Source organism: Aythya fuligula, chromosome 3 (genome assembly GCF_009819795.1).
Source record: "Aythya fuligula isolate bAytFul2 chromosome 3, bAytFul2.pri, whole genome shotgun sequence".
Taxonomy (NCBI): domain Eukaryota; kingdom Metazoa; phylum Chordata; class Aves; order Anseriformes; family Anatidae; genus Aythya; species Aythya fuligula.
Window position 1 is genome coordinate 77,653,303 of NC_045561.1, and position 22,289 is coordinate 77,675,591.

At 40.5% G+C, this 22,289-nt stretch overlaps 1 protein-coding gene across 2 annotated transcripts in view; it reads left to right on the forward strand.

The window, feature by feature from the left end:
* NKAIN2 (sodium/potassium transporting ATPase interacting 2) overlaps positions 1-22,289 on the forward strand; it is a 595,502-nt gene that overhangs the window by 257,108 nt on the left and 316,105 nt on the right. For both annotated transcript variants that reach the window (XM_032185202.1, XM_032185203.1), the window contains exon 2: positions 16,501-16,638. In XM_032185202.1, the coding sequence (XP_032041093.1) occupies positions 16,501-16,638 (138 nt within the window). The remainder of the gene's footprint in view (positions 1-16,500; positions 16,639-22,289) is intronic.

Consider the following 22,289-nt stretch of genomic DNA (forward strand, 5'->3'; position numbering starts at 1 on the left):
TTAAGAGGAGGTATTTGTGTCTTAATTGGCTTCCTAAAAAGGGGTCAACATACAGTACTAGAATGTTAGTCATTACAGACTAACTTTTCTTCCATTGCATTTGGCTTCCATTGCTTCCCTAGGCATCAGGCCTAGGGAAGAGGAATATCAGTCTGCCTTTTTAATTTTATTGTAGTTTCAATGCTGGAACAGATGACAATGAAACTGTAATCTGTGCTTCTTACTTATGTTACAGAGTCTGTGCTATCCACTTGCAGGTGATGGATTTTGTATTTCTTGAAATAACCTATCAGAATACCTCATTCTCTTAATAATAAAATTACTCAGCCTTAGAATAGAAATTTCTGTTTTCTTGTGGAACCAAGTTATAGACAATAGTCAGCATTCCCCAGCTGTGGCTGAATGTAAAGGTGCTGGAGCTGGGCCAGTAGGCATCTGGAAGATGAAATCTGAGACCTTGTACTTGTCCCTGAGACTGGTGCAGACAGCAGAGGACAGGTGTGACTCTTGAGGTGGCCATGCTGCAGAGAAGAATGCCTCCAACACTGCTTGGAGTTCTCTAAGGACTAATGGCTTTATGCACAGGTAATAGGCAAAGTTTAGCTGCTACAGACTTTTCAGACTATAACTGACGTCAATTATCTCTCTTCCATAAAGTTGTCTGCATAGTTTAAATGTCAGTTTTCAGGTTATGTCAAGGCATGAAAATCTAATAGATGCTTCAAATTTTCTATATAGCAATAATGAATATTCTATCAGGACCATCATATGGGAGAGACTTCTGTAAGGTTAGACAAAGTCAGCCTCCTGCTTATCCAGGTTTAGCTGTGGAATAAGTGACTACAAAGCAACAGTGTTTTACAGTTTTGATATGGATTAGCTGTCTTTATCTCATTTTGCTTTGTGGGCACTCTTGTGTGTCTGAATAAAGTAAAACTACCATAGTGACACTAGACTGGCTATTTTTACTTGAGATAGTACTCTGATACCAGATCCCCTGCTGCCGTTATTATCACATCCCTCAGTCCTGTTGAGATAGTCAGTGATCCCTGCCAATATCCCTCAAAATTAGCAGTCATAAGGTTTCTTATAGGGGTGCTGTAAAGAAGTAGAGAGCAATGTTTTGTTGTTAGAAGGCATTTTTTTTCAGGTATTTGGACACATTCTATTTTTGACTGAAGAAATGCACATACATAAGATAGTTTCACTACCTCAAGTGGAGATACTCCAGATATATCTAGATATATGTTGACTTCAAATCAGGATTGTAAAAATTTTGTTGAGTTTACAAATCTTAGAAATGAGTTGTGTCTTTGTGATTGAAAGTGAAAACTGTTATATTGCCAAATATTTCCATAAAGATAGAAACAATTTTAAAGTATTAGATAAGGATAATCTTTCAGAATGCTCTCTGCATGCTTGATTTTGCCTTCAGACTTTACTGCAGGCAAATTAATATTGTGCAATTATAAAATATTATTAAAGTTTAATTCAGCAGTGGATTTTTATTTTTTTAATTTTTTTTTGTCCAAAACTGGCTGAAGACTTCTCACCAGTGTCAGTAAAATTGGATTTTGTCACCTTCAGGATGAGATGGGGAGCTGGGGTCTTGATGATCCTGTCAGAAGAAGGTTGCAAAGAAGGGAGAAGAAAGAATGGGGTTAGGGTGGAGGACTAGAAGGGAACCTTGAGAGATCAGACTTGATTTTCCCATTATCCAGAATGGCAGAATGGAAGAAGATGTGGTCAAGCACATTCACAGTGTTTAGACTTCTTCTCACCAGTGATCACCAACACATCTGTTGTGATCTGTCCTTTGGTCACAGTCACAGCTAGACTGGCTCTGAAGAGCTTTGATGTAAGAAAAATAGTCAAAGTCAATGTGCTAATAACCTACACAACTTTTGTACCACATAGCCACATGATGCCAACAATACAGAGCACTGCCTGTAATAAACACTAGGTTCCCAGTATATTTAAGTGGTTTGGTTAATCCTTAAGACTATCTAAAGCTTGTACCAGTAAACTGGTCCAGCTTTCTCAGCAGGGTGCTGGAGCTAGAGCAGGCAGTATGTTTCTATACTGCATCCAGGTCTGAGCTGGCATGCAAGAAGCCTGTCAGATGGGTCTGCTTTGTGCTCTCTAGTTTGAGAAGCACTCTGAGAAGAGGAAACCCTCTCATCTCTGTCCCTGTAATACAGACCTGCACTCACCAGTTCTGTAAACCTCCTGAAAGTAAAAATCACCAACACAGGCAAAAGCACTGAATTCTTCAGTAAATTGTCTTCAGTGTATATCTAAGCAGGTATTTTAAATGGTTCCTATATGTTCTATCTTCTGTGACTAATACTTTGTTAATAGATATATTTTGGTGCAACTCATATGATTTTTATTAATTCCTGAAAAAACATACGGGCAGGTTTTCCTAAATGCTTATTGCACTCCTAGCTTGGACCTGACAGCTAAATAGTTTGTGTTATAACATCATCTTTGTTCTAATGTACAAGTGAACCTCATAACTTGACCTGCTTTATAAGTTTCAGTGTGAACCATTTTTGCGCATCATTATCTTCTTGTTTTAGGTGGAACAAAAGTATGTCTTATTAAAATCTTTCCCAATTTTTAGTACTAATGCTCATGAGCAGGAAACAAAATATTTTAGAGGGTTTAAAACTCTTAGCACCTCTAAATTATTGTTCCTAAAGTTCATCCTGTAGCTGAATTACAAAAGTCACGCTGTTTAGCTTTATGGCTAGAACAGTTTACATGTAATTGATTTTTCAATTTTTCTGTCATGCATATAAAAGGATGTTGTTCCAATTGATACACACAAAAATTTGCTGTAAAATGATGTTAAAATTTATCTAAACTATGGCATGAACTTAAAAGCCCAGCCTGTTCAAGGTAGTCATAGAGATCAAGTCAAGTTACAGGCCTGTATATAAAACTATGAAGACAACGAATGAGCTGGAATACTATTCTGGTTTCGATAGTATTGAAATCTCCTGTATCTCACATATTCTGAATTGTTGTTTTTGTTTTAAGTTATTAGCAAAGGCGAATTTGGTCTTGTACAATAAAAAGCCTACAGACATTTGAGACAATTATCTGTACAAGCTGTATGTAATTATATAAAATATTTCTATGAATATTTGCTCCAGATTTCAAAATTTGACATCTTAAGTACAGCACCATTACTGAATCACATTTTTGTCATAATTTTACTGCTATGGTTTCTATAAGATTATACAGTAATTTTGGAAAACTATTTAAAAGAAAAAACAACAACAACAACAAAAAAAAGAAAACAGAATATCAGTCAGTGTAAAATTGGAGACTTATCCAACTTATTTTCAATCATTTATCTCTTTCATGGCTATTGGTGTTCCATAATTTGCTTGGAGAATGTGTTTTGTAAGAATAAAACTTGTTTATCAGTCATTTTGCCAGAAATTTCCTCTTTTTTTTTTTTTTTTTTCCTTTTTCTTTTTCTTTTTTTTTTTTTTTTTATTTACCACCTGTTAACACAGAGGGTAACTCTTTTAGGGAAGAACTTTGAAGACAGGGATTTGATGTTGTTGTTCAAGTCACTGGTTCTCCATGTATGTATAGTGGAGTCTAAATGCTTATAAATCATGAATTTAATACCCTGAAGATATGTTCAGTGCACAGTAAATCAGTTTTATTTAAACCAACTGTCAGTTTCACCAGCTAGATTCTTTCTTATTTTCATGTCATGAGTAATAACAACTGAAGTGTTATTTAGATAACAGTTCTGCTTCTTATTACTGCATAACCAAAAACCTACTGTAGAAAGCTTGTATTTACTTTATTATTATTATTATTATTATTATTATTATTATTATTATTATTATTTATTATGATTATTACTGTGTTCAGTTAGAGAAGTCAGCAGCTGAGTCTTCAAATACTCTCTGTACCTGTGGAGAGCCCTGTTGTCCTCAGTAAGGTCACTGCAGAAATCCACTTGTACACAATATGATGGAGGGATGTGGTCCTATACAGAATTTTTAAAAACCATGATTACCTTCTTATCAGGTACCATGAAGGCCTATTCCTTCTCTCAGCAGTATCACACAGATTAAGGACAGGGACTTAGTACTATATATTTGATTCCTTTAAGGACAAGTGGAAATAATTCCTTGTTGATTTTTACTTGAATTATCTGCACTTCTCATGCTTGTTTTTTTTTTTTTTTTTTTTTTTTTTTTTTAATTAAATTAAATTAAATTAAATTTAAATTTATTTATTGTGCTGAGAGCACCATTGTGTCCATAACTCTTCTCAGAAATTCATTTTAGTTTTGACTTTCTTCCCTCAAAACTATTTTTTTTTCTTTCCCTGCTCTCTTGCCATAAAAGACTTGACTTACATGCACCTGCACACTTGCAGATGTACATATTTTGTAGGGACTTGACTTTGAAAATGTTATTCTGGTTTTGCTCAGTAAGTCTAGTGGATCCATTGCATAACTGGGTCCTCTGTCTCAGGATACTATCAGGATAGTATCAAGAAATTTTGATGAAAATCTAATTTAACCCCTCTAAGGAATAGTGCAAAGCGTGTTTTCTGCCTCAAAATTATGGAAGTGCACAGGAGAGTTAGCTAGGGACACTGTGTGTGGTTCAGTTAGGCTTTAACATTGCAGTGCTCTAGTACTACATAGGCCCAAAGTACCTCTATTTATTGGTTCTCTTTTTAACTTTATATGCCATACAACAAAGAACTTAGAATCACTGCAAAACAGTATGTCTAACTCTACAACACAAGCAAATGGTAAGAAGCTGTGGGCATCTAATGCAATGCAGTTGAGCTAAGGCTGAAGGAGTTGCTGATTATGGTATAATTTCAGTAACTCATTCTTCACCTGCACCAGTCATGAAATAAAGCACAGTTGTGTGGTTCTTCTTCACCAGGAGTTAAGCTAAAACTCTTTTCATCCATTTGGGTGAGAGCCTGGCACCATAAATCAGATGGCAAAACCATCAGTTGAGAGAGATACTGCTCCAGGCCTTACTCATTCTGGGTGCCTCTGAGCTGTGTGCACTGTTCAGGAGAGCTGGCTGGCAGAAACCATGCAGACCTGCTTGTGTGCATGTGTGCCTGAGTGTACTTTAATTGATATCAGTGCAAACTTCTGAATCTATATCATTGTGATGTAGTGGTGGTTGAGTTTCTTCTCCAGGAGCTTTGTGAGGAAAAGCATTTTGTCATTTTTCCTTTTAGAGTTTGTGTTATAAATCATCTTTTGACTGGTTTCTCCTTTGTGGTTCCTGTCTGAAATTTTACTCCAATCATATAGTTTAAGAATTGTCTCAAAACGGTTTTCTTTATCCCCTGGAAATTCAATTCTTTAGATCCCTCAGGGTCAGTTACACTGTTAACCTATTAACAACCAGCTTCTGAATCTGGAAACAGTTTGAGCTATTCCAACTTGACAGCATACAGGCTGATTCTGTTTTGTATACATTTTAAAAATAGTTAGCAGAAGCCTGGAAAAAGTAATGCATTAGCAGAAATGGTTCATGGTAAATACGCTTAGCTCTTCTGTGATTAGATAAAACAATGTCAACAATATTTTATCTATGTGGAAGCCTACGATGATTTGATGATTTGGTGGATGTTTATTTTCTAACATTAGGAACTGAGACTCCATAACCCTATGTTTTGGGTTCCTTGTATTATTAAAATGGAATTGAATTACATTTTTTTTTTTTTTTCATAGTCTAATTTTTCATCCAAGCATCCTCTTTCCTGTTATCATTTTAAGCTTTGGATTCCAGAACAACAAGAAAGAAAGCGGGCCATTCTCTCCATTCCTAAACTTTAAATATGAGTATTTCTTTCTCAGTTCTTTCCTCTATCTTTGAAGCATGCTTGAAACATCATTAAACATTTACAGTTAGTTGATCTCATCTGGAGAAACAAGTACAGTTACTTAAACATTTTTTTTTAAAAGTTTTCAAAGTAAAAATGTCCTTTCAAATGGAGGTCTATATTTTTGATTGCTATGTGAGGAAATCTCTCAAGATTCTGTCATCTGTGGAAGAGGAGGAAGCCACGTAATATGGTTTTTAATAGATTTTGTCAGTACTTTGTCCTACTTTTCCCCTTTTAGAAACACAAAAATAGATAGACCCAATTACACTTTTTGAGTAAATGCATGTCATAAGTCCATATTGTTTTTCTGTTTTGTTTATTTGTTTAGTTATTTTTCTTTCTTCCACCTTTGTCTCTTCAGGCAGTGAGAACAAAGCTCTAGCACTGTCCTATACTTTCCATTTGATAAATCTGTGATGCATCTTTCTGTGGCGGTCTGATCTTCTAAGGAACAGCAGCTGCATTTCAGCAGCATTTTATCTCTGTGCACCCTACCAGAACACTGCTGTTTCACATCTCTAGCAGTCCCAGTGCACAGCTGATGCTTTAGAATGACAGGATCAAGTCTAATAGTCTGCCTATGGCAAGCATGAAGTAGATACAGACACAGAGATGGTGCAGATTCATCTCCTTGTTTTGCGTAGCTAATATTTACCACCTGCTTTGCATGTCCTGTTTTCCATCAGCAGAACACAATATCCTGCATGGGAAGACAGGCTACTCCAGTAAACGCCCTCACTTGACATTTCAACATGACCACAGTCTAAGGGGAATGATTGCTTAGTTCAGAAGACCATAAAAAAAAAAAAAAAAAAAGGCAAAAAAGTGGCATGTGGGAAGTGGGGAAGTGCCAATTTCACACAGAACAGTCAGTTTGTCTCTCACTATAAAACCAAAATGGAACAAAACAAAACATGCTTGATGCATGATAATGCAGCTTCCTTTTAACCTAAACTTGCAGCAGAAATATTTGGCTTTCTACTATTTTATATAGTTAACTACCACACTGCAATTTTCCTCTATAGTTGGTATCCTTAGCTGTATGATTTCCTACTGGTTGAATGATTTGCCTCATCCTAGTATTTTTTTTTTGCTTGCTGAATCCCTACTGTTACTGTACTAGGTGCTTATACAGTCTAGATTTTTTTTTTTTTTTTTTTTGCTACTGCCTTACTATTCTTATTTACTCTTTGTTCAACTGATGAAAATAAGAGCTCTTTGCTCAGAGTGAACATTTTCCCTTTGTTACCTGTTTAACAGTGCTTAAGGTGTAGCAGGTCTTTTGCTGATACAGCTAATGGAATTCACATAGACCTCTGCAACATTGTTTTATGCTGCATGTTGGTCTTTTCTGCATAAATGACTATGTTAATAGTCAAGGAAGTAATTTTTAATGATAAACTTAGAAGCATAAGGAGAGGACTTCATGAAGTTCATAATTTGAAGCTTGACCTTCCTTTTATTTCTTTTATTTCTTTTATTTCTTTTTCACCATTTTCACCATTGGAATATAATGCCCTGGAATTCTGTGAACTGTTCTATGAATTTGCTTTGCTAGAGACAGGTTTAGGATAGCACAAATCAGTTCATTAAGATCTTGGACGGTGTAAAACCAGGATCTCTTTGTGTCAATAAAACTGTAACATAAAATGCTAGGCAAAATACCAAGACTGGTTATAAGCTGGATGCACTGTATGAAAGGAATCTTTTTTTTTTATAGAGGAATTGAGTGATCAACATTAATCCCTGAACTTTCAAAGGGGCTTGAAATTCAAAATGACATGTCTTCCCCCAGGTTATTTTGAGAATCCCTATCTTAAAGTGCAACATACGACAGTAAGCGTTATATAATTAACATTCTACATTTGCATTGCTGGTGCAAGTGTAGGCTGTCTTTTCAATGGCTAACCTTAGTCAATTTCAAAAAGAAAATGTTGGTGTGACAGTGGACTCCAGCATTAAAGTTAAAAAACTGTCCTGTAGATATATCATTCATGAACAATGGCAAAAAGTAGTTAATTATTTATTTAGTATTTGATTTCAGAAGGTGTTATCTTTTAAATGTGTGGAGTGTGTAACAGATACATCTAAATCAATTAATCCAGTGTGTAAACTGAGGAAATAGCCTCCTGTCATTTAATGAAGCTTTATAAAGAAACAGTCTGTTTTTTTTGTTTGTTTGTTTGTTTGTTTGTTTTTTGTTTTTTCTTTCGTGTGTTTTATTATGATTATTATGATGATTATTATTATATACATTTTCATGAAACTCACCTGCTCATTTCTATTTAGTAAAATTTTTGGAATAGTACCAAAGAAACTACTTACCCTTTCTGCCTAAATTCACTTTACTTTTATATTGCTTTCTACTCTTCACATCAATATTTCTCAGATCAAAAAACATCATTCTGCCTATGGATTGGTGTGCAGTGCTATATTTTGCTTTAATGTCTGAGCACAACTTAATTCAAATAAGCACACCTGCTATTTGAATTCTGAAATGTTTCCTACCTAGAGTATTAGAAATGCAGTTTTTCTACTTTCTGATATATCAGTTTGGAATGGTATTACTTGAAAACAGCCTTCAACAGCCCAAGATTGTACCATATTTTTTTTTTTTAATTGTTTTAATTTTTTTTAAGAAGTATCTAGAGTCTTGGGTAACAGCTTATACTTGAGTTGTTTGTGACAGTGGGAGGTGAACTAGTGTCATTATGTCCTGGTTTCAGTTAGCACAGAATTAATTTTCTTCCTAGTAGCTGGTGGAATGCTGTGTTTTGGCTTAGAATGAGAAGAGTGCTGATAACACCCCGATGCTTTAATTGTTGCAGAGCAGTGCTTATACTAAGCCAAGGACATCTCAGCCTTTGCTCTGTCCTGCCAACGGGCAGGCTGGGGGGTGCAGTAAGAGCTGGGAGGGGACAGACCCAGGACAGGTGACCCAAACTAGCCAAAGGGGTATTCCATACCATCTGACGTCATGCTAAACAATATATAGGGGTGGCTAGCCGGGGGGAGGGGGCCGGACTGCTCGGGGTTAGGCTGGGCATCGGTCAGCGGGTGGTGAGCAATTGCATTGTGCATCACTTGTTTGTACATACTATTATTACTTTCGTATTATCACCATTGTATCATCATTATTATTATTATTATTATTATTTTCCTGTCTTATTAAACTGTCTTTATCTCAACTCACGGGCTTCACTTTCCATTTCTCTCCCCCGTCCCAGAGAGGGAGGGGGGAGGGTGAGCGAACGGCTGCGTGGTGTTTAGCTGCCAGCCGGGTTAAACCACGACAGTCTTTTTGGCGCCCAACGTGGGGCACGAAAGGTTGAGATAACGGCAGATCTGACCAGAGTGTGTTAAACTAAAATTGGTATAAGTATTAGACCTGCTTAATAGTCACTTGTCATAATGCTGATTGCTTTAATCTCAACTGTGCTGCGCCTGTTTTCCAAATTGAGTATTATAGCACGTTATTTTCCGTATGTGCTCTCTGTCATGTTGTTTATCCTCTCCGGGCCCTGGTTTCAGACCATTATGGTACTGTGTGTTGTATCAGTGGCTTATGAGATGATGAAATATCTGGCCATGACTCTAACCTGGTATTTGTACTCAGTAACATCTTCGATTCTATACTTTGGAAACTGTATTTTGGAAACTATTAGCAATTGTATCTGTTGCCTTTTTTCATTAGGGAGTCAATCTGTGGAGGGGAAAGGGGAAGATAATTTTTCTTACTTGATCACTCTCCCTTTCTCCTTCACCACCCCTGTACCCTCCTTGATCACTCTCCCTTCCTCCTTCACCACCCTCTTATCCTCCGAGTTTATTACAATAGCTCTCCAAGATATTGAATATCCTTGGGATACTCAGACCAGCATAGTCCTGTTGTTCTGCCTCCTGAATGCACTTCAGGTTCTGCTTAAAGTTAAACAACTACTTAGGAAGCTCATCCGGAGATCTGCCCGGAGGCAGTATAGTTGTGGGTGGCAGGGAGTATGGGAGGATATGGGCAGGCATCTAGACCAGTTGGCACCCCCAGTGTTTTGGAAATTCACCCCTGAACAAGTGCAAAATCCTCAAAAACTGGCAGAATGCTTGAATAAAAGGTGTCGCGATTCGGGAAGTTCCAAAGTAACACAAATCATTGTAACATGCTGGGGCCTGGCTTACACCTATCGAGCTGCCATGGATACTGCTATCAACTTAGTGACAGACCCTGCGGCCACTCCAAGTCCCGTGACAGATCCAACGGCCACTGTGACCCCTACGGTGGACTCTGCAGCCGCTCCAGTCCCAGCTTCTGCAGATGCTCCAGTCCCAGCTCCTGCAGCCGCTCCAGTCCCAGTTCCTGAAGCCGCCCCAGTCCCAGCTCCTGAAGCCGCCCCAGTCCCAGTTCCTGCAGTCGCTCCAGTTCCAGCTCCGGCCGCTACTCCAGTCCCAGTTCCTGCAACTGCTCCAGTCCCAGCTCCTGAAGCTGCTCCAGCTCCAGCTCCGGAAGCCGCTCCAGCTCCAGCTCCTGCAGCTGCTCCAGTCCCAGTTCCTGCAGTCGCTCCAGTTCCAGCTCCGGCTGCTACTCCAGTCCCAGTTCCTGCAACTGCTCCAGTCCCAGCTCCTGAAGTCGCTCCAGCTCCAGCTCCTGAAGCCGCTCCAGCTCCAGCTCCTACTGCTGCTCCAGTCCCAGCTCCTGCAACTGCTCCAGCTCCAACTCCAGCTCCTGTAGCCGCTACAGCTCCGGTTCCTGCAACTGCTCCAGCTCCTGTAGCCGCTCCAGCTCCTGTGGCCGTGTCAGAGAAACGAGCTGTAGCAGTGCAAGTTGACCCTGCAGAGGGCATTCCAACCCCTGTGGCAGACCCTGTAACAAAGTCAGAGAAACGAGCAGTAGCAGTGCAAGCTGCCCCTGTAGAGAAGGTGAAAATATGGTATAGAAATTCAAGTCGTTTAGAACGCAGAGAGTCTTCTGCCAATCCAGGTAAGGCTTCTGCCAAAACTAAGTATAGAGATGACGAAGATGATGACGACGCTGGGCCGTCAAGGATTCAGGAGGAGGAAGATGAGGATGCCGAAAGAGCAACAGTAACTACCCGAAGCCTAAACGAGCGCGAGCTACGAGATGTGCGAAAAGATTTTGGTCGCTGTATAGGTGAGCAGCTTGTCACCTGGCTGCTCCGGTGCTGGGACTCTGGAGCCAATTGTGTGGAATTAGACGGCAGGGAAGCCAAGCGGCTGGGATCCCTTGCTCGAGACGCCGGCATTGACAAAGCAATTGCAGATGGAGCACGACCCACCAGCCTCTGGAGGCGTCTCCTCTCAGCTGTGAGGGAAAGGTATCCCTTCAAGGAAGATATTTTATGTCTACCAGGCAAGTGGACCACTATGGAGAAGGGAATCCAGTACCTGAGGGGATTAGCCGTACGGGAAGTGATTTATGAGGATCCAGACCTCAAACAAACATCCACAGATCCAGATGAAGTCAAGTGTACACGACCCATGTGGCGGAAGTTTGTACGGAGTGCACCATCATCATATGCCAGCTCATTGGCAATAATGGCCTGGAAAGAGGATGAGGAACCCACAGTGGGTGAAGCGGCTAAACAACTCCGGCAGTACGAAGAAAGTCTCTCCTCTTCCTTACAGGCCTGCGTCTCAGCTGTGGAGAAACTTTCTGAAAAGGTTCACCAACTTGAAGAGAATCTATTGTCCTCCCCACCTGAACCAACCAGTGCCCACCGACCAAAGGAGAACACTTGGGAGAAACTTTCTGAAAAGGTTCACCAACTTGAAGAGAGATTATTCTCCTTCGCACCTGTACAAAGCAGTGTCTCAGCTGTCAGGGGTAGGCGTTCACCCACACAAGGAAGACGATATGGTGGGTACTCACCCCGTGCCACCCTGTGGTTTTACTTACGAGACCATGGAGAGGACATGAGAAAGTGGGATGGAAAATCTACCGCGACCCTAGAGGCACGGGTACGTGAGTTGCAAAAGAAAACAATCAGGAAAAAGGGATTCTCCGAAAAGTTTGCTGCTCCAACTTCCAGCAGACAGTCCTTCAAACACAGAAACGAGGAAGATTCTGACCAGGATTAGGGGGGCCCTGCCTCCAGCCAGGGGGAGGAAAGGGACAATCGAGTTTATTGGACTGTGTGGATTCGATGGCCTGGCACATCACGCGCACAGAAGTATAAGGCTTTAGTAGACACCGGTGCACAATGTACTATAATGCCATCGAGCTATAAAGGACCAGAGCCCATCTATATTTGTGGAGTGACAGGGGGATCTCAGCAGTTGACTGTATTGGAGGCTGAAGTGAGTCTGACTGGGAATGAGTGGGAAAAGCACCGCATTGTGACTGGTCCGGATGCTCCATGTATCCTTGGCATAGACTATCTTAGAAGAGGATACTGCAAGGACCCAAAAGGGTTCCGGTGGGCTTTTGGTATTGCTGCCTTAGAGACAGAGGGCATTAAACAATTATCTACCTTGCCTGGTCTCTCAGAGGACCCCTCTGTTGTGGGGTTGCTGAGGGTCGAAGAACAGCAAGTGCCAATTGCTACCACAACTGTGCACCGGCGGCAATATCGCACCAACCGAGACTCCCTGATTCCCATCCATAAGCTAATTTGTCAATTGGAGAGCCAAGGAGTGATCAGCAAGACTCATTCACCTTTCAATAGTCCCATATGGCCAGTGCGAAAGTCTAATGGCGAGTGGAGACTAACAGTGGACTATCGCGGCCTGAACGAAGTCACGCCACCACTGAGTGCTGCAGTGCCGGACATGCTGGAACTTCAGTATGAACTTGAATCGAAGGCAGCCAAGTGGTACGCCACAATTGATATCGCTAATGCATTTTTCTCCATCCCTCTAGCAGCAGAGTGCAGGCCACAATTTGCCTTCACTTGGAGGGGAGTCCAATATACCTGGAATAGGCTGCCCCAGGGGTGGAAACACAGCCCTACCATTTGCCATGGGCTGATCCAGTCTGCACTAGAGCAGGGGGAAGCTCCTGAACACCTGCAGTACATCGATGACATTATTGTGTGGGGTGACACAGCAGAGGAAGTTTTCGAGAAAGGGAAGAAAATAGTCCAAATCCTTCTGAAAGCCGGTTTTGCCATAAAACAAAATAAAGTCAAAGGACCTGCACGGGAGATCCAGTTTTTAGGAATAAAATGGCAAGATGGACGTCGTCAAATCCCAATGGATGTGATCAACAAAATAACAGCTATGTCTCCACCAACTAACAAAAAAGAAACACAGACTTTCCTAGGTGTTGTGGGGTTTTGGAGAATGCACATCCCAAATTACAGTCTGATTGTAAACCCACTCTACCAAGTAACTCGTAAGAAGAATGAGTTTGAATGGGGCCCTGAACAACGACAAGCCTTTGAACAAATCAAGCAGGAAATAGTCCATGCAGTAGCCCTTGGGCCAGTTCGAACAGGACCAGATGTAAAGAATGTGCTCTACACTGCAGCCGGGGAGAACGGCCCCACCTGGAGCCTCTGGCAGAAAGAACCTGGGGAAACTCGAGGTCAGCCTCTGGGGTTTTGGAGTCGGGGATACAGAGGATCTGAGGCCCGCTATACTCCAACTGAAAAGGAGATATTGGCAGCATATGAAGGAGTTCGATCTGCTTCGGAGGTGGTCGGTACTGAAGCGCAGCTCCTCCTAGCACCCCGATTACCGGTACTAGGCTGGATGTTCAAGGGAAGGGTCCCCTCTACGCATCATGCAACTGATGCTACATGGAGCAAGTGGGTTGCACTGATTACTCAGCGGGCTCGAATAGGAAACCCCAGTCGCCCAGGAATATTGGAAGTGATCATGGACTGGCCAGAAGGCAAATACTTTGGGATATCATCAGAGGAGGAGGTGGGTCGTGCTGAAGAAGCCCCACTGTACAACCAGTTGCCAGAGAATGAAAAGAAATATGCCCTGTTCACTGATGGGTCCTGTCGTATTGTGGGGAAGCATCGGAGATGGAAGGCTGCTGTATGGAGTCCTACGCGACGAGTTGCAGAAGCTGCTGAGGGAGAAGGTGAATCGAGTCAGTTTGCAGAAGTGAAAGCCATTCAGCTGGCTTTAGACATTGCTGAACGAGAAAAATGGCCAGTTCTCTATCTCTACACCGATTCATGGATGGTAGCAAATGCCCTGTGGGGATGGTTACAGCAATGGAAGCAAAACAACTGGCAGCGTAGGGGCAAACCTATCTGGGCTGCTGCATTGTGGCAAGATATTGCTGCTCGGGTAGAGAACCTGGCTGTGAAAGTACGCCACGTAGATGCTCATGTGCCCAAGAATCGGGCTACTGAAGAACATCAAAACAACCAGCAGGTGGATCAGGCTGCTAAGATTGAAGTAGCTCAGGTGGACCTGGATTGGCAGCATAAAGGTGAATTATTTATAGCCCGATGGGCCCATGACACCTCAGGCCATCAAGGTAGAGATGCAACATACAGATGGGCTCGTGATCGAGGGGTGGACTTGACCATGGACGCTATAGCACAGGTTATTCATGACTGTGAAACATGTGCTGCAATCAAGCAAGCCAAACGGTCAAAGCCTCTTTGGTATGGAGGACGATGGCTGAAATATAAATATGGAGAAGCCTGGCAGATTGATTACATCACACTCCCTCAAACTCGCAATGGCAAGCGCCACGTACTTACAATGGTGGAAGCAACCACCGGATGGCTGGAAACATATCCTGTGCCTCATGCTACCGCCCGGAACACCATCCTGGGCCTTGAAAAGCAAGTCCTATGGCGACATGGCACCCCAGAAAGAATAGAATCAGACAATGGGACTCACTTCCGAAACAACCTTATAGACACTTGGGCCAAAGAACATGGTATTGAATGGGTGTATCACATCCCCTATCATGCACCAGCCTCCGGGAAAGTTGAACGATACAATGGCCTGTTAAAGACTACCTTGAAAGCAATGGGCGCTGGGACGTTCAAAAACTGGGATACGCATTTGGCAAAGGCCACCTGGTTAGTCAATACTAGGGGATCTACCAACCGAGCTGGACCTGCCCAATCAAACCTGTTACGTACTGTAGATGGGGATAAAGTTCCTGTAGTGCATGTAAAAAATATGCTGGGTAAAACAGTCTGGGCTACTCCTGCCTCAGGAAAAGGCAAACCTATTCGTGGAATTGTTTTCGCTCAGGGACCTGGATATACTTGGTGGGTAATGCAAAAGAACGGAGAGGTCCGGTGTGTACCTCAAGGAGATTTAATACTGGGTGAGAATAGCCCATGAACTGAATTGCACCATGTTAAATAGTATATTATACTGTATATTATCACTACCATGATTACTATAGGTGACTAATTAGAATGTATGGAAAAGAGTGTAACCTGAGCATGACATAAATGGTATGGAATAAGGGGTGGATAGATGTCCTGGTTTCAGTTAGCACAGAATTAATTTTCTTCCTAGTAGCTGGTGGAATGCTGTGTTTTGGCTTAGAATGAGAAGAGTGCTGATAACACCCCGATGCTTTAATTGTTGCAGAGCAGTGCTTATACTAAGCCAAGGACATCTCAGCCTTTGCTCTGTCCTGCCAACGGGCAGGCTGGGGGGTGCAGTAAGAGCTGGGAGGGGACAGACCCAGGACAGGTGACCCAAACTAGCCAAAGGGGTATTCCATACCATCTGACGTCATGCTAAACAATATATAGGGGTGGCTAGCCGGGGGGAGGGGGCCGGACTGCTCGGGGTTAGGCTGGGCATCGGTCAGCGGGTGGTGAGCAATTGCATTGTGCATCACTTGTTTGTACATACTATTATTACTTTCGTATTATCACCATTGTATCATCATTATTATTATTATTATTATTATTTTCCTGTCTTATTAAACTGTCTTTATCTCAACTCACGGGCTTCACTTTCCATTTCTCTCCCCCGTCCCAGAGAGGGAGGGGGGAGGGTGAGCGAACGGCTGCGTGGTGTTTAGCTGCCAGCCGGGTTAAACCACGACACATTATCAATAGAATCAGATCAAAAAGTTGTATGATTTTGGATACAAGTAAAAGGCCATTGACAGGATGACTAGAGACTAGGATAACTAGGGGAAGGAGGGAGGGAGCAGGAAGTGGGGTAATAATAAAAGCAAAGAGAGAGGAGTAGACTGAAGGATGATATCTGTAGATGGAAGCAAAGTTGCTGTGAAGAGGTCATAAACCCAGCACTTATTTTCAACACCAGTATATTACACATTTCAGCACCCTAGGACATTATAACATTTGCTGGTGTATATAACAAAAAGTTTATGTTTCTCCACCTGTAAACATAACATCCTAGTGAACAGTTTAGTATCTTGATAGAATTGGCCGCATGAATACTTTAGCTTACTGAATATAACTCGGTAAACTGTCAGTAAGAAATGCAGCTTTCATTAAAACAAGAAAGTAAAACATTGCAAACTCATTTCATTGTACTGCTGACAGAAGTATGCATGTGTATATATCTAAATATATATTTAAACTTAGGGCAAAAACCTTGACTAGGGGATAGGGCAATGTCCTTTAAGATGGTTTTTGGTGTGTTCTAATCTATTCATTTTTTGCTTTTTAATCACAGGTTTCTGTGCTCGAGAGGCAGATATTTGACTTCCTTGGTTATCAGTGGGCACCCATCTTGGCAAATTTTATACACATTATTGTAGTCATACTTGGCTTATTTGGAACCATCCAGTATAGACCTCGTTACATAACAGGAGTGAGTATTTCATTTTATTTATTTATTTTGATGTGCATGTTAAAAAAAAAAAAAAAAAAAGAAAAAAAAAAGGTTCCAAACCGCATTGCTTATAAAAGAAATAGAAATCTTATTTTGTTTTCACTTCTGTAGTATGTTACATTCACTCATTACACTTCTGAGGTACCTGCAGTAATTAAATGGTAACTACCTGCGACAGTTGAAAGTCAAGAGGAAAATACGGGCTTTGAAGAAGTGAATAGTTTTCCTAGATGCATCAGATCTCCACAGCAGCTCCATCATTCATTATAATTATTCATTATTTTATTATCCATCATTAATGGAGTGTCTACCTGTTATGTGTATCCCTCCTAGAAATTATAGTACGAGTTCAAAAATAAAGTATGAGAGTATGGTGAGAAATGTGTTTATGATAGTTAAAGACTGAGGGGTCTGGGATAAAAAATAAGAATATGGACCTTTATATTTTTAATCCATTTCTTTTCTTATTTAGCCTCTCACACAAAGACTCAGTGTTGCTATACTCACTGGTATAATACAGTATTAATGAAATCCTCATTTCATCAGATGTTTTTTTTTTTTGTTGTTGTTGTTGTTGTTGTTTTTTGTTGTTGTTTTGGTTTTTTTTTGTTTTTTTTTTTTTCTTTGTTGTTTTCCCTGATGTACAGTTCTATAAAGACAGGACAAAAAAATTCAAAGACAGGACAAAAAATTTCAAATTATTACTCAGAACACCTTTTGTTAGACATAGATTTGTATAACAATATTTCTATCTAAATTGACTGCTAATTCAGTTAAGGCTTGTTATATGTTTCAGAGACAGACAACAGACCAAAAGATTTGCTTGTGTGCTACCATATTTTCATGACAATGAGTAAATAGTTTAAGTCCACTGAATCCATACCTTCTTCTGCAAAGCCTGTTATAGAGTTTCGTTATATAACAGCCACCACTCAGGAGATGGAAAGGTTTCTCTTTCGCCCTGTGCTACCATCCATAGTCCAGTAGTGTGACATTAACAGCAATACATTAATATTTGTGTCTGTGTTTCTATTTCTGTGATTTGCTATATGCAGAAAATGTGTGCCCACAGGTACAATATATTCATGCATACCCATGTAAATTAATGTAATCAAAAACATAGATTACAAACACTGAAAAAAAAAAAAAATTGCAAGTCTGAAATATTTTGAGTGTGTCCTTCAGTTAACAACTCTAGGAGTTATGTGAATGTTAACTGGAGTTTTCTTCCATTTCTAGTGCTATGACTAGTCCAAAATACTTGGAAAAACAAAAAAATCAAGTAAGTGCCAGTTAAACATAAACAACAAAAATACCATCCTAAGACTATAGGCAAATGAGGAAAAATGCGCTAAAGAAAAAAAGAAGAAAAAAAAGAAAAAAAAAAAAAAAAGCAAGCTAGATTTAAATGCCCTTTTCAACAGGAGTACAGAGAATTAATTGTTACAATGATGAGTATACTGTGAATGGGGAGCCTTATAAATAGGTACTGCTCACATGTGCTTCTGGATGCTGCCATTTGTATCACACCATCCTACTTATTTTCACACCTATCATTTCTTAGAGCTCCCCCCTCACTATGTAGACTATCCAGTTTTGTGAGTTTCTCTCCCTGCATCTTGTCATGGAATTGGATAGAACTAATCTAAGATAAATTTGTTTGTCTTGCTCAGATTTCATAATAGAAACCTGAATCTGCTATCTATCACAGGCTGATTAGGTAAGGAAACTGACAAAACTTTCATTCCTTATTAGTCAGCTCAACAGATGACTGCTTTGATTGTTTTCATTACTGCTGTCTTTGGAGATTATCTTAAAGTCAGTATGAGGGAAATTTAACCAATCATTTGGAGGAAGAGTTAATGGGACTGCATCCTTTTTTTTTCATTTTTAATGGGCCCTGAATAGGCATCTTGTTTAAACTGGACAAAACTCAGTGGCATCATCTGACATGAAGAATAAAGTTGTGAATGGAAAGGCAAGAATAAAGATTAAGACAACAGCTTTTAAACCCACAAAGATGTAGCTATGATGTTTTCCAGCGAGTAGATACAAAAACTCAGACTTCAAGTGATTCTGCAAGGGTCTATCTGCCTAGAGTGAACCCTGTAGGACCCTTAATCCACAGTCACATTAGTACCTTGAGTAAAGATTACTTCAATAAGACCACAATAAAATTCCTCTTTCACTGTGCGTGCTTCTAAAGGATATCACAAAAAATATTTTCCAGAGATTGTGAATCATAGGTTAAAGAGGGCAGGGAGGTTTTAAGATGAGATTTCAAGAAATGATTCAGCAGCTTAGGGAGAAGAGGAAATAAGTTTTAGACAGATGAGACACCACAAGTGACAGAGTGTCCTTGAACCTACAGGGAAATTTAGAATTGGGTGAGAAGGGAATAGATGACTGTGTGGTTTCAGGCCTTGGAAAATAGTTCAAATAGCTTGGGACGCAGAAGTTTTGGTGTACGAGGAGGACTAGAAAATGAAATTTAATATAACTAGATGGGTTAATCTGAATATAGGTTTGGAAATAACACATTTGTTTTTATTTGAAACTTAAACCATTAACCAGTATGCCACTGATTGATTCAGGGAGTAAAACATATCTTCTAAAGATGGGAAAAAGATAGAACTATTTAGATAGAAATAGCTTTTCAAAAGATAATAATTAAGTAAACTTTCGTGTGTCCATGTAAATTATAATGATAATCTAGTTTATCTAATGATAAAAGAACTACTTAACAATACTATGCTGAAACTTTGAGATAGGGATTTCAGTAGGAACAAAGATTAGCCAGTGGAATGACTGAAACTTAAATGCATTTTTTAGCAGTGTTGTAATAAGATTGGGTTATGCAAATTCCTGAGGGGTGTACTGGCTCTGGCTGTTAACTTTCCCTGCAGCAGCCCATACAGTACTGTGCTCTGCACTTGTATATAGAACAGCTGTGGTATCACACCAGTGTTATGTCTTCTGCTGAGCAGTGCTGGCACAGCATCAGGACTCTCTCTAACCCTCCTAGGGAGTGGGCAAAAAGTGAGAAAGGAACATCACCAAGGCGTCTGACATAAACCAACCAAAGGGATATTCCATACCATATGATGCACTACTCAGCAATAAAAGGTGGAAAAAGGAAGAAAAGGGGAGGACTGGGCTCTTGTTGTGAAAGCGTCTGTTCTCTCGAACACTGGCTACATGCGTTGAGGCCCTGCTTCAAGGACGTGGTCAAGTATCACTCATTTGTGGGAAGTAGAGAATAATTTCTTTCCTCTGCACTTCCACAGAGCCTTTACTTGTTTTGGTTTGTTGTGTGTGTGTTTTTTTTTTTTTGTTTTGTTTTTGTTTGTTTGTTTGTTTGTTTGTTTTCCCTTTTCCCCTTTCAATTTTTTTTCCTTTAGTTAAAATATTTAATTAATAATAATCTTTCCTTAATAATTATTTTTCTCTTTAATTAAATTATCCTTATCTCAAATTGTGAATTGTTCTTTCCTTTACTTCTTCCCCTCCTCTTCTAAGGAGGGAGAGTGAGAGAGCGGTTGTGGTGGAGTTCAGCTGTCTAGCACAGTAAAACCACCACAAGGGGTAATACCAATGCAAATTACTAAGGGTTGTGGAAAGAAGTGGTGCTCTTCACCAGGGCAGGGCTCTGACTCAGGCTCAGTTTCTGCCAGTTCCTCTATAGAGGGATTCCAGCTGTGCTGAGATGCTCAGCACATATTCCTCACTCTACTATATGTTGAAAGAAGAATAAGGAAATAGCACAGAATGAACTCGTGTCCTGATTCCTGCTTCATGGGAAAGCTTAGCAATCACATTCTACTGTTTTCTTAAAATTCCTAGAAATCATTCTCAGAATGCATAAGGAGGACTGAAAACCCCATTTCTGTTGAGTGTTACCGTCTTCTTCAAACAGTGGAATCCACCTGACCAGTGAAGCACACCCTGTGGTATTACAGTATCAGAGTGGTACCACTTTACAATAAGTACTTTGTTTATTCACTGCTGTTCAAAGAAGATAAAGGAATATATAAAGGAGCTCAGCAGTGACATAAAGAGATAAAGAAAAACTTTGAAATTAATTATGAAATATAAGAATTTCAGGAAAGTCATGCCTGGTGTGTTACAATGGACAGTTACAGACTCTTCTGAAGGGATAGGTGGGGCAGGTGAGGCACTCACCTAGAGGGTGGCACTCTGTGTAACAGAGGCACTGGACTATATGGAACTTGCAGGTGACAATGCAGTTGGGAGCCTCTGGATAAGGATTAAGGGACAAGCAAATAAAGGGGATGTGGTTATGGGAGTCTACTGTAGACCACCCAGCCAGGATGAGGACACCAATTAATTATTCTTTAAGGAACTGAGAGAGACGTATAGATTAGTTGCCCTTGTCCTTACTTCAGCCTTCTAGATGTCAGCTGGAAACATCACAGAGCTGAGACAAGCAGGTCCAGGAAATTCCTGAAGCACCTTGATGATAACTTCTTGGTAGAGGTACTATGACAGCCAACTAGGAAAGGTGCCCTCCTAGATCTGTTGCTTGTAAACAGGGAGTGTCTTGTGAGTGAAGCGGTGATAGGTGGTTGCCTTGGCCAAAGTGACCATGAAGTAGTTGAGTTTAAAACGTTTAGTGACAGGAGGAAAAATTCCACCAAAACTTCAACCCTAGACTAGGGGAGAGCAGACTTCAGACTGCTCATGGAACTAGTTAGTGAGGTCTCCTGGGAAACTGTTTTTTAAAGATATTAGTGCTGATTGTTTTTTAAGTACAACCTCCTAAGAGCACAGGAACAGGTAATTCCAAAATGTTGGAAGTTAAACAGGAGGGGCAGAAGGCCAGCCTGACTAAGCAGGGATCTTCTTCAAGAGCTTAGGCAGAAAAAGACAGTATATGGTCTCTGGAAGCAAGATCAAATGACATGGGAGGACTACAGGGATGCTGCCCACCTTTTCAGGGAGAGAGTTTGTGTGGATAAGGCTAAATTAGTGTTAAAGCTGGCCAGTAGTGTGGGTGCAATAAAAAGGGATTTTTAAAATATGTTAATAGGAAAAGGAGGACCAGAGCAAGCATTGGTCTAATATTTGATGAGGATAGGCACCTAACAAACAGGGACATAGAAAAAGCAGAGATGTTTAATGCATTTTTCACCTCTGTCTTCAACACCAGTGATGGGCTCTGGGAGCCCAGCTTCCCTAAGTTTGAGGACCATGACTGTAGGAATGACAAACTCCCAGTCAACCCCTAACTTATGTGGGATTTCCTGCTCCATCTGGATGCATATAAATTTATGGGGTCTGATGGGATTTTGGTGGCTTTACCTTGCTAAACAGCTGAACTCCACCACAATGGCTCTCTCACTCCCCCTCCTCAGAAGAGGAGAGGAAGAAGAAAAAGAAAGAAGCAACTCATGAGTTGAGATAAGGATAGTTTAATTAAAGGAAAAATAATTGTTAAGGGAAAATTATTATTAATAAGTAATTTAACTAAAGGGAAAATGAAAAACTAACAAAAAAAGGGTGTGTGGAAGCACAGAGTAAAAAAATTACTCTCTACTTCCCATCAATGAGTCATGCTTGACCACCTCCTTGAAGCAGGGCCTCAACACGCATAGCGGCTCTTCAGGAGG